This window comes from Sinocyclocheilus rhinocerous, unplaced genomic scaffold (genome assembly GCF_001515625.1).
Source record: "Sinocyclocheilus rhinocerous isolate Xijiao unplaced genomic scaffold, SAMN03320098_v1.1 scaffold368, whole genome shotgun sequence".
NCBI classification, from domain to species: Eukaryota; Metazoa; Chordata; class Actinopteri; order Cypriniformes; family Cyprinidae; genus Sinocyclocheilus; species Sinocyclocheilus rhinocerous.
Genome location: NW_015664681.1, coordinates 318,533 through 330,590, shown reverse-complemented (window position 1 = coordinate 330,590; position 12,058 = coordinate 318,533). Strand labels below are relative to the sequence as shown.

At 37.1% G+C, this 12,058-nt stretch overlaps 2 protein-coding genes across 2 annotated transcripts in view; one reads left to right on the top strand and one right to left on the bottom strand.

The window, feature by feature from the left end:
* LOC107730266 (paired amphipathic helix protein Sin3a-like) overlaps positions 1-4,640 on the top strand; it is a 34,636-nt gene extending 29,996 nt beyond the window's left edge. The window contains exons 19-21 of the mRNA XM_016541044.1: positions 1,253-1,347; positions 3,128-3,329; positions 4,273-4,640. Of these exons, the coding sequence (XP_016396530.1) occupies positions 1,253-1,347; positions 3,128-3,329; positions 4,273-4,494 (519 nt within the window). The 3' untranslated portion in view covers positions 4,495-4,640. The remainder of the gene's footprint in view (positions 1-1,252; positions 1,348-3,127; positions 3,330-4,272) is intronic.
* A 2,443-nt stretch (positions 4,641-7,083) lies between these two features.
* Positions 7,084-12,058, bottom strand: part of crabp1b (cellular retinoic acid binding protein 1b) — a 9,782-nt gene continuing 4,807 nt past the window's right edge. The window contains exons 3-4 of the mRNA XM_016541019.1: positions 10,334-10,447; positions 7,084-7,464 (exon numbers count right to left, since the gene is read on the bottom strand). Coding sequence (XP_016396505.1) covers positions 7,414-7,464; positions 10,334-10,447 — 165 coding nt within the window. The 3' untranslated portion in view covers positions 7,084-7,413. The remainder of the gene's footprint in view (positions 7,465-10,333; positions 10,448-12,058) is intronic.

The following is a 12,058-nucleotide window of genomic DNA, read 5'->3' as shown; positions in this document are numbered from 1 at the left end:
CTTAAAATTAAATGCTACGTGACATTTTGTTTACAAGCGTTTTTTTTTTGTTTTTTTTTTACGTCTTTCCGCGGTTGAAACACTGATTGAGCGATTACGTGAGGCATAAGAAGTTCACTCATGTTTATTTTGCGTTAAAACTATTAGGAAATAGTAAGGGATGATCGTGCTCACTCGCGCTTCACGCTGCAGTTTAAAATAAAGCGCCTATACAGCGATCTGTCGCACCACATCAAAGAGCGTCAAAACACTATTCATTGTTTGAATTTCCTGAAAAAACTGGACATAATTTGAAAGATGGGACTTTATTTATTTTGAAAGTAACAATATATAAAACTGGAAGTTTCCAATGAAATTCCACTCGTGCAGTGGTTAAAACAATGCTGTATTTGTTTGGTACACTTGGTTGGTACCAAATCAAAAGACCCGTACCACAAATTTTCAGTACGAGTGCGTGTAATATGCCCGCTCCCGCAAACATTCCAATATTGCATATAATTTTCGCGTATCAGGGAGCCGCTATCAATGGGGAGCATTTAAATCTCTTTTGAATGAGCGCTCGCGCTGTTCACTTTCGATTTCACGATCACGCGCACTCTGTGTAAAGGGAGCGCATCTTACGATATAAGATATTTGTCATTGAGCTCCGGATCCGTTGAGTAGCAAATCCTCCACCATGGTCTTGTAGGTCATCCCTCCTCTCGACCCGTGATCAGTCAAATCTGACTCTTGCAAGCACTTAATTGTTCCCTCTTTACTCGTGCTGCACAAAAAGTGGTTCAATAGCATTGAATGTTACAGGGACAGATTAATAAAAATGAAGATTCCACTGTGTTCTGGTAAAAAATAAAATATATATATACATATACAGTGTATATATATATATATATATGTGTGTGTATGTATACATGTATGTATGTATATACTGTATATGTATGTGTAAATGGATTTACATATATGGTTTGCAAATGCAATTTACAATTACATATGCAAATGGTTTCTAAAATGTGTTCTAAATGACAGTTTTCCTAAAATTATATACTATTCTCCTATTCCTAAAATAAGAAATATCCCAATATGCTTATAGTGTCGCATTATATCGCAACATATCGTATCGCAACCCCTGTATCGTGATACGTATTGTATCGCCAGATTCTTGCCGATACACTGCCCTAGTTCCAGACAGTAATGCTATTAGCAGTGACTCTTAATTCTGTAAAAGTAACCTTGAATGTCTGCCTGTGTGTTTCAGCGCTGGCCCGACTACGTGGAGCGATATCTGAACACCAGCTCGGCCTCTCCAGAGCTGCGAGAGCACCTCTCCCAGAAGCCTGTGTTTCTACCCAGGTGAGGCTCAGCCAAGTACACCCATCTTTAGAGCCGTGAGTCCTTTAAACTTCCCATGAAGCATCAGCTCAAGACAGGAACATCCCAGGAATGCTTTCGGTAGTCTTTGGAAATGTCTGGGAGTCACACTGTACAAGTGCTGCCTGTTTGTAATCACCTGTTGTTGTTTTTGTTTAGTTTTTTTCTACCCAAACACACAAGCTCTCTGCTTGCTTGCATTTGCACTTTATTGAGAATTTATTTAATGAAAACTCATTGTTAGGCTGTTTATCTTTGCTCAGATGTGGCCACAATACAGACATATTGGTTCTTTTACGCTTATTTATAAATTGTAAGTATGGTGTGTTTGTGGGGAATGTGTGCAGAGGTGTTATCTAAAATTATGTGCACCATTTTTTCACGGTTGAGACTTATAACACATTTAATGAGGTGGAAATTTCATTTCATTTTTAATATTTGTTTTTCATCGGAGAATATGGAAGATGTTTTTATATGCCTGCTCTCAACAGGGTTCGGTTGAGTCACCATGTTCTTTAGAAGAGCAACTTTCTAAAGAGGCTGAAGACTGTGCATTTAGATAAGATGAGCCTGTTCTCAAAAAAAGCAGAGTGCTTTGTTCAGATCTGTACTTTCTTTTGAATAGATTTTCATAAACTTTTTAAAGTAGCCCAATTTTGGGTTTCACAAAACTTCTTTGCTTTCTCACATAAAGTGTGCTGTGGTCTGTTTGTGTAATTCTATTGACAGATACATTTCTGTATGTGACTTGATTTCATGATTGTCTATAAATGCTTTTGTAGTCTGTAAGATTTGAGTGAGTAGACCTTGTATGCTGAGATCTCAGAGACAATGTGTCCTCCCATTGCTGATTCTCTCTTGAGTTCGATTGCGGTTGTCAGTTTACAAAGTGGTGTTATGACTCGAACTTGAACTTCAACTCACCACGGTCTGACGGCTGTATTTCAGAGAGGGGCTTGTCAATAAAACTCTGGTCTGAATTTTATCCTCAAATGTGCGTATAGTCTATTTCTTTCCAACAGACGTTTGAGCTCTAGCATGGGAGGATGATTGATTTGCTTGCTCTTTCAGTTTTCGTAATGCATGTTTTATGTGCAGTGCTGGAGAGATGCTCTTGATGTCTCCATGTTCATCCAACAAACTTGACAGTCACATTTTTATTTATTTTTGGCTTGATTCATTTCTGTTTATGTGCAGTGTGAGGTTGAGTAGCTGACATTAATGCAACAATTAATGCAACAAACACTTCTAGTGCATGGTCATGCAATGCATAATGCATAATGCACAATGTCAACCCATATCCTGGCCATTTAACCTGATTCCCTACCTGGTTTCTTTTTTTTGTTGTTGTGACGATTGGCTAGTTTCTTTAAGTGAAGTCCTGAATTCAAAATAAGAGTCATGGTTTCTATGCCCATTCACATCTGTAACCTTAGGTAAGTACACTTCTAATTTTAGTCTTTAATTGAAGCAGGGAAATTACCTCTTTTTTGTTTTTCCATCCAGTACCTTGATTTGGCACTTGATCAATACGTGGTTTTGCCATGGATATGAGTTTTCAGTGGAGATTATCATTTTTGTTGATAATTTATCATATCTGTTGAGACCCAGGTGCACTGTAGACAGTTGCATTGGTGCATAATTTTTCTTTTTGATTTGGATGTTCCTCTCCTTAGGCTGTCTGATGCTGAACCTTAACATGTTTGATAGCATTTGTACTAAATTTAAGAAAGATTAAACAATGTGCATTTTTCTTTTTAAGGAACCTAAGGCGAATCCGGAAGTGCCAGAGAGGTCAGGAGATGCAGGTGAGAGAGGCCAAAGAACCAGCCAAGAAATCCTCAGAGGGCGGCGAGGACTCAAAAATGGAGTGCATGTTTAAGCTCAACTCCTACAAGATGGTGTACGTCTTCAAGTCGGAGGACTACATGTACCGACGCACTGCACAGCTGAGAGCGCATCAGGTATATACTGTAGATGATAGATCAATGGTTCTCAAACGTTTTGATTTAAGAGTTGTCCGACACAATATTTGAAGCCCCACCCTCCCAAATAAAATTTCTGATATTTCTACTGTAATTATTATGGTTTCAATTAAATAATTATTTTTTATGAACAGAAACTGGGAGCGTTGATATATTGAAGGGATAGTCCACCCAAAAATTATTTCAGCATTTATTCATACTCAAGTCATTCCAAACCTGCATGACCTGTAAGTTCTACTGAATATATTTTAAAGAATATTGATAATAAAACAGTTTTTTTTTTTTTTTTACTTGTATGGACAAAAAATTGAAAATGTGAATTTAAACTCTTTTATTATTTATTGTTTTTATTACCAATATTTTTCAAAACATCATCTTTTATATTCCACAGTACAAAGTAAGATAGTTTGAAGAATACTGGTAATAAAACAGTTTCGGTTCCCATTGTCTTTCCTTGTATGGACACAAAATACCAAATGGCAACTGGAAATGTTTGGTTACAAATATTCTTCAAAATATAATTTTATGCTCCACTGAAGAATGTAAGTCATACAGGTTTGGAAATAACAGGAGGGTGAGTAAATGATTTTTTTTATTAACAATCCACAATTGATTTTGTGAACCAGAATATTCATGATTCTACTTCTCTTCAGTAACAATAGTTTTTTAAGGGGAAAGTATGGTTTCAGCTTGCATCTTGATTTTTTTTTCATGTATTCGCATTTTAATTAAAATTATTTACCCACCAATTACCCCACTTTAACTTACAAAATTTACTTACTAACTTACCAATTTACCAACTTACCGGTTAACTTCAGTGTTGACAATTTAGTTATGTCAACACTGTGATAGAGGAATATGTTTTGAGATCATCAGGATGCTTCACAATTGATTGATTTCTGTTTATCTTGATGATTTTCAGTCACACCAGAGAGTAAGCACTCGTCTGCATCAGCGCTTTCAGTTGTTGCTAGACAGGTGGCAGAAAGAGCATGTGACCAGCGACATGGCGGCCACAACTTACAAGTGGCTGATGGGTGATGGCCTGGAGGGGCTACTGCCCTGCAGAACCGTCTGTGAGCCCAAGATCCTCCACTTCCAGAACATCAACAAATATAAAGTCACCTACAGCACTACGTTGTAAAGCTCAAGTTTTCAAGAGAAGGGAGGGCTTTTACCTCAATTTTATGTTGTTTTTACGATGACTGAAGTAGCACTGAAATTAAAATCTGACCGCCATTGAGTTCTTTGAAGATTGCTCACTTTCTTTCTTTTTTTATTTGTACCTTTTTAAATTTTTAGATTGGAATCTTTTTTTCCCCCCCTGGACTTTGTACTCAGTTGGTTAGTGTCCTTCAATCATGAGGGCAAGAAAACACTTCTTGCAAATGCTGCAGCTCTAGTCAGACTCTTATTCGATTTTCCAGACAATAAGAATCGGTTTTGTCTTTTTGAGTGGCTTTTTGCAAAAAGGATGGTTTACAAATACAGGTCAAGTTCATGCCCATTTGTATATCGTTTTTTATTTTTCATCCCTTCAAGGTGAATAGTAGTTTATTAGCAATATGTATTTTGTGGTTCACGTCAACCACATACATGTTCAGAAAATGAGAGAAAATCTCGAATCGGTTTTTAAAAAAGCCTCCATGTTTGGGGCTATGCAGCTAAACCAGGACTGATGATGTGAATTTCCCAAGTGTATTGTTCGCAATATACATGAAATGTAATCAAGGTCTCTTTTCACAGGTTAATTACAGCACCATTAATGAAGGTATTACCGTTAATTAATAGACATCTAAGATACCAGCCACAATGTGTCAATCAGGAACACCAGAATAAGTACAGTCACAAAAGCTCTTGTAATGTAGATACGATGTATATATGCCAGACTGTTTATATTCTGACAACCTTCACTGTTACGTAGTTCAGTTCTTAGGCTTCCTTATCAGCTTAGTGGAGGAGGCTAATGCTGGGATGTTTAAGAAAACACTTTATGACTATTCTTACCAAAGGGAGTACTTGTTTAAAGTGTTTTGTCTGGTCACTCTGTCTCCTCTCGTTATGTAGTCATGAAAATGTTCGTTTTCGACAGCTTCAAGTTTGTCCAGAACCTGAGATGTTGAATAGTACGGGTTTTCATGATGCTATATTTGGCCCTTATCTGAACTTGTATTCAAATTTGTGATATCACTGCCTGTGTTCTGAGTAGAACTTAGAAACGATCCTGTTTGGTCCCATTTTGCCCTCTTGTACCGAGAAGTCTGGAAATGTAACTTTGGGGCACATTTGTATGTGCTTTAAGGCTTTGGTTTATGCTGACAAATATGTAAAACATATTTAAAGAAGGCAATGACAGCATGTTTCTATGTTCTCATGTACAGCCCTTTTATATTATTCATTATTGCTTTAAAGATTGAAATAAAACAGAATTGTAGTAGATTACCCTGCTGTGTGTCGAGCTCCCTGTAACTATAAGGATCAATAATGCATGCGTGTTTTCTCACTGAATTACACTCATGTAACTCGGAGTATTGAGAATGCATAATTCATGTGCACTGAAACCCACTGTGTAGTTTTTCCACACTGGCAGCAGAGGGAGTGTTTGGACATTCTCCTGGGGCGCAGTGTAATGTTTTACACTCAAATGTGTCTATAGAGTTAACTTGAAACATTAGCCAAACTCTCATGATCACATTGAGGCATGCAGTTATTAATTTGCAATGCTGGAGTTCTTACACTAATTCTCTACAGTTTTTATTAGGAAATGCAATTAACTCTTTTAACAGTCTAGAGTTTTTTTTTATTTTATTTTTTTTCTATGAACATATTTTTTTCTAGTTTTTTTGCCCAAAAAAGGCAAGAGTGTTTAAACACCAAAGAGAGTAATAAAAGTCTGCAGTGACATTTAACTTACCAGGAGAAAAAAAGGTGTTGGTTCGATATAGCTCATTATTTAATTAGGATTTGGCCCCATATTATAGTTAAGCAGTCCCTGGAGAAATGGGTCATTAAAAAAGGCTCATAACTCATAGAGCATAAAATGGAGACGGATGACGGCTTTTCCTCACAGATGAAGAGAAGAATGCCAACACTTTCTTTTGACCCCTGTTGATTCTTTTACAAGTCGTTAGCCATGCCAGATATTTGTCTTTTGCATGTGACAGTGAAGACTGGAGTAATAAGGGCTGCTTAAAATTTGGGTTTGCCACTACAGGAATAAATTATATATTTTTTATTTTTTTTGACCAAATAAATGCAGCCTTGGTGAGCATAAGAGACTTCTTTAAAAGCATTACCGACCCTCAAACATTTAAACAGTAGTGTTGTCCTCTGGGAAACATGCATTTTATGTATCTTCTGAAGGGCAGTACTAAATAATGTGTCACTGCAGGATCGCTAGCTAACTATGCTTGCAAGCTCCATTGAGCTCTATTGGTTATGACGGAACTTGTGCCCATAGTTGCTTTTGGGAAACGCACCCCAGGACAAACAATGGACTCATAAACAACTATCACAAAATATAAAAATACTTGTGGATCATCCAGGTAATAACACAGGATTCAAGGATATATAAACTTATGAACGGGATCAACGGGGGGCTTCCAGTGAAACATGCTGGTTAAAGAGATTTCAAAATGTACAATCATATCATTAACAATTATATGTCTTTATTAGTTCATGCACAGTCAATGACTACAAAAAAAGTTAATAAAGATCATTAGACATGGCTGCAGTAAACCATTACAAGTGTTCTAAGAGTGTTTGTCGGATATAACCATGAATATAACTAACACCAGGCCTGCTCAATTCCTCAACTGTCCAGCCCACCCTGAGAGTCCTGCGGCCCACCTTAAATCATCTTAGAGCTTGAGCCAGGCCTGACTAACACTGTACATTAAAAACATTATAAAAATGAATCTAATGATTAAATTGAATAAACATAAATGGTGATAAAGTCAGAACAGAAGAAAGTATCAACTAACACACAACAGTGCAAGTTAATGCCAAACAAAATGTTATTCCTCCAAAGCTGCAAGTGCTGGAATATCCCTCCATCCAGTGCTTATTCCCGTACATAAATCCGTGTGCACACCACATCATCGGCCCCAAAGGTCTAAGCAGTGAAAATAAATAAAGAGACAACGCCATTAACTCATTCATTCTTTCAGTGTTATTCACAGTTCATTTTGTTCACCATGATTGTCCATGCAGTCATAGATTGATTATATGTGACACTCCTAAAATGAAGACATTTTGCTCTGATGTAAACAATTTGTTTGTAGCTTCTTGGAATTGTTTATCACTGAAGTGCTTTGACTAATGTATTGATGGGATTGAGAGGAAGTGCCTCTGACTTCTCAATGCTGAAACGTTTGGAAATCACATCCAAACAGAACTAGAGCAGCTGACGACACCATAGACCATCTGCGCTCCAGAGCAGGACCACCTCACACACTCTTTTAAAAAATGGTATTAGGATGGCCCATCTGCTGTGTGCGCCGGTGCCGTGGGACACATTTGAGAGAGGAGTGTCAGGCCCTTACACACCGCCAGCATTCCTACATGTAACATGATCAATTAGACCCATTTGCAAAGTGTTTTCTGGGTCACTGCCAGTAACTTTGCTCCTTGATGCCAGCTTTATGGAAATGTGGCCATTTTCACAAAAAGCCACACACATTAATCACTAGAATGAAAAAGCAGGTAAAAATTAAGTAAACTTTATGTAAACCATTTATAATGAAGAGTGCTGCAAAGCACAAGACAAATGGTTTCAAGTGGTTCATGAGAATAATACATTAATTTCAATAAACAAAAAGACAGAAAGCAGTTGCCATTATATTCATATGCAACGAGGCATTTTTTTTAATTAGCTGCAGTTGGTCATGATTATTAAGCTCATGACAAAACAGCTGGTTGTGAATGGAAAGACATGCATCACCATCATCATGCATTCAGAAGTCTCCTCCTCATGAGCCTGAAGGAGTTTTGATGTGAGCCAGCTGCATTACCAGTTCACTGTGATGCATCACATTTTCTGCTGTGCCTAATAAGACACAGATGTGACTTCAACATGTCTTGTCCGGCACACTGTAATGCCACCAACTGTGTCGAGGTCCATGAACGCTTTAATGTGGACCAAAAATACCACTGAATGCAAGTTGTGCTGTGTTAATGGTTCAGCGTATTTCCCTGTTGAACTCATTTATTTAGCAATAACTTTCCATGAATAGAGCACATGGGGTCTGAAATGGCCTAGTAAATAGCTTTTTCAACAAATGTTATATGAATGGCAACATAAAACAATGCAACATAAAATAATAAACAAATAAATAAATCATGAAAAACATAAAATCGTGGAAAAATATGTAAAAGAACTGCACATTTTGCCTATAGCTATCACTCAGTAGCAGCTACTGCTAATTTGGAACCAAATGTTGGTTTGTTGTCATTGATATAGATATATTTCCCAAAAAAAGGAAGATGAATATTTGTTTTGTCAAAAACTTGAGTAACAAGGTTGAATGTTTGATCGTGATGGATGCCGTCAGTACTTAAAATGATGTAAAAACTATGAAAATGAAATGGAATATATTATAATATTATGTAATTATTTCCTGTCAGTGTGTATAAAGTGTCAAAATAATGTTATAATGTCTGACAGGGCTCTGGGTTGTACACAAAATTGGTAATCAAAACTTGTTAATTAATATATTTTTAATTTTATTTATTTATTTATTTAATCAAGTATATCAGTTCAATATATTATATAAATTAATGTTATTTGTTTTACATAGATGTACATAGTACAAGTAACATCATCTCATCTTAAAACTTCTCAAGGAGGACAGTCCAAAATCCCACTTTAAGGGAATGAATGCATTTGCTATATTTTTGAACTACTGTAGTGACTTTTCATTCTAGGCTAATTTTATGCAAGATAACACTTAGTTCTTATAGTAAAAAAAACAAAAAAACATGGTGTTTGTGCTTCCAATGCTTTAAAAGAAAAAGTGAATTTTGCACAAGTGGTTACTGAACACTTCAGAGTAAGCAATTTCAGAATTGGGCCTTGGTTTTAACTTGTGTACTGTCATGACAACTCTCGGAGGGATTGGCATGGTAATGTACATGACAATGTTAATGTATTTGGTCTTGGCGGAATAGATCTGCTACGCTGCGGCAGAGCAAGTACCGAGACTTGCTACTGCCAATACATCCACAACATGCTGCTGTGAGCATGTAAGAAATACTGCTGCTGCACATATACACATATGAATAACCCCCATAGCATACATGAATCACCTCGTAGCAGATCTATACAGGTGGAGCTGGGGAAGGTGGAGGGTTTCTGAAGCGCGCTGCAAACTGCTACAGCAAACAAAAGCCAGGTATTTTAATGTTGAGCAGCAAGCTCATTGGCTGCTGATTTTGTAAAAATTCCAAACAAATCCAAGCGATCAGTTTCTCATGGGTGTTAGTAATCACAAAGCAGACTGAAACATGTCACACTCAGAGACATTCAGCACAAAACACACAATGACAGACACAGAATTGCTGCTGCTGCGGCAGAGCAAGTACCGAGACTTGCTACTGCCAATACATCCACAACATGCTGCTGTGAGCATGTAAGAAATACTGCTGCTGCACATATACACATATGAATAACCCCCATAGCATACATGAATCACCTCGTAGCAGATCTATACAGGTGGAGCTGGGGAAGGTGGAGGGTTTCTGAAGCGCGCTGCAAACTGCTACAGCAAACAAAAGCCAGGTATTTGAATGTTGAGCAGCAAGCTCATTGGCTGCTGATTTTGTGAAAATTCCAAACAAATCCAAGCGATCAGTTTCTCATGGGTGTTAGTAATCACAAAGCAGACTGAAACATGTCACACTCAGAGACATTCAGCACAAAACACACAATGACAGACACAGAATTGTTTTAAAAGGAACTATCAAGTGATGGAAAAGCTCCTCACCAGAATGAGTTCGTTCCCTCTCAGCTCTCGTGTCCAGTACGTCTTAGGGCCGTTACCATCCAAAAGGGTTTGCCTACAGGTCATCTTGTTCTCTGTCTCCCATGTGACCAGGCTCTGTGGACAATTACAGGCAAATGACAATTCCACAACACAGCCTTTTGAAGATGAACATCTGTATCTACATGCACTGCACACTGGAAGAACATTTATATTTTTCTCAGAGGAATTCTTCTGTCCATTTGCACTTGAATTATGATGTCCATTGAATGTTACAAGGCTTTTAGGACATTGATTTGAGAGAATAAATCATAAGTAATGGACTGAGGACAGATGACCACCTCAGGTGACCTGCTACGTCATGCCAATGAGTCATAGCTATATATTTTACCATTTCATCACCCTCTCTGCTTAATCTTTTGTGCTGCATTTAACTGAATAACTAAATATACAGGTTTCATTTCATGTTCATTTAATGTTGCCCCTGCCAAATAACTAAACAGTAAAATGAAAAATGCTTGGGTGTCCATTTATGTCAAAAACAGATGTTTATTTTGTGCTAGGCCTGTGGTTGCTTTTATTTGCTTGTAAAAAGGCAGCAGTCATAAAGGTTAGCTTGTTAAAAAGGCTTTCTAGCACATGACAGTTCGGCCTGTCGCCGCCCATTGCCCTTTCAGCAGCCTCTGATGGGTTGACAGGCTCAGAATGAAAACACATCCTGTCATAACAGTGCTCATCAGTTCTTTAGTATTCACACATTATCTTGCACGGTGCTGGATGTGATGAGAGCAGCCGTTAGAGCCGGAATCCCCTCAGATCCATTCAAATCCGGGAGATTAAAGGTGGAAGACATAAGGGCGACTGTATCTAGTTTAGATAAGCCTGCAGTGTTGCTTTGATGCACTTGAGTGTCATATAATCTAATTTACCAAACTGTCTGTGACCTGGCTTAGAGGTGAAAAAGAGATTAGCACAGTCACAAACTGTCTATTTAGCTTTAGTGATATTCTTCCATTTCGTATTGTGCGTTGTACTCAGTTTATATATATATATATATATATATATATATATATATCATACGACTTAATTAAGAAAACATGTTGACACAATTTTAAAACATCTTGTAAGTAATTTAATTAATTTTGCACACCCCTGCACTACACACACACACACCGGTTTCCATGTTTTATGGGAACATTCCATAGATGCAATGATTTTTATACTGTAAAAAAAGTATTTTTTATCCCCTTACCCTAAACCTACCCCATCACACAAAACTTTCTGCATTTTTACAACTGCAAAAAAAAAAAAACATAATTTTGCATGATTTATAAGCTGTTTTTCTCATGGGGACCAAAAATGTTCCCACAAGGTCAGAAATTACTGGTAACACTATCCTTGTGGGGACATTTGGTACTGTATAGGGAATACAAGGTACACACACACACACACATACACGTTAAAAAAAATTTAGGGTAGGTAAGACTTTTAAAACGTTTCTGAAAGAAGTCTATTTTGCTCATCATTGTGACATTTAAAAATAAAATACAGCAAAATTAGAAACATTTCACAATATTAGTACTAAAAATGTTATAACTGTTTTCTATTTTAATGTTGTAAAAAATAATTTATTCTTCTGACGTTAAAGCAGAATTTCCAGCAGCCATTTGTCCAGTCCTCAGTGTATTTTATTTTATTTTATTTTATTTTATTTTATTTTATTTTATT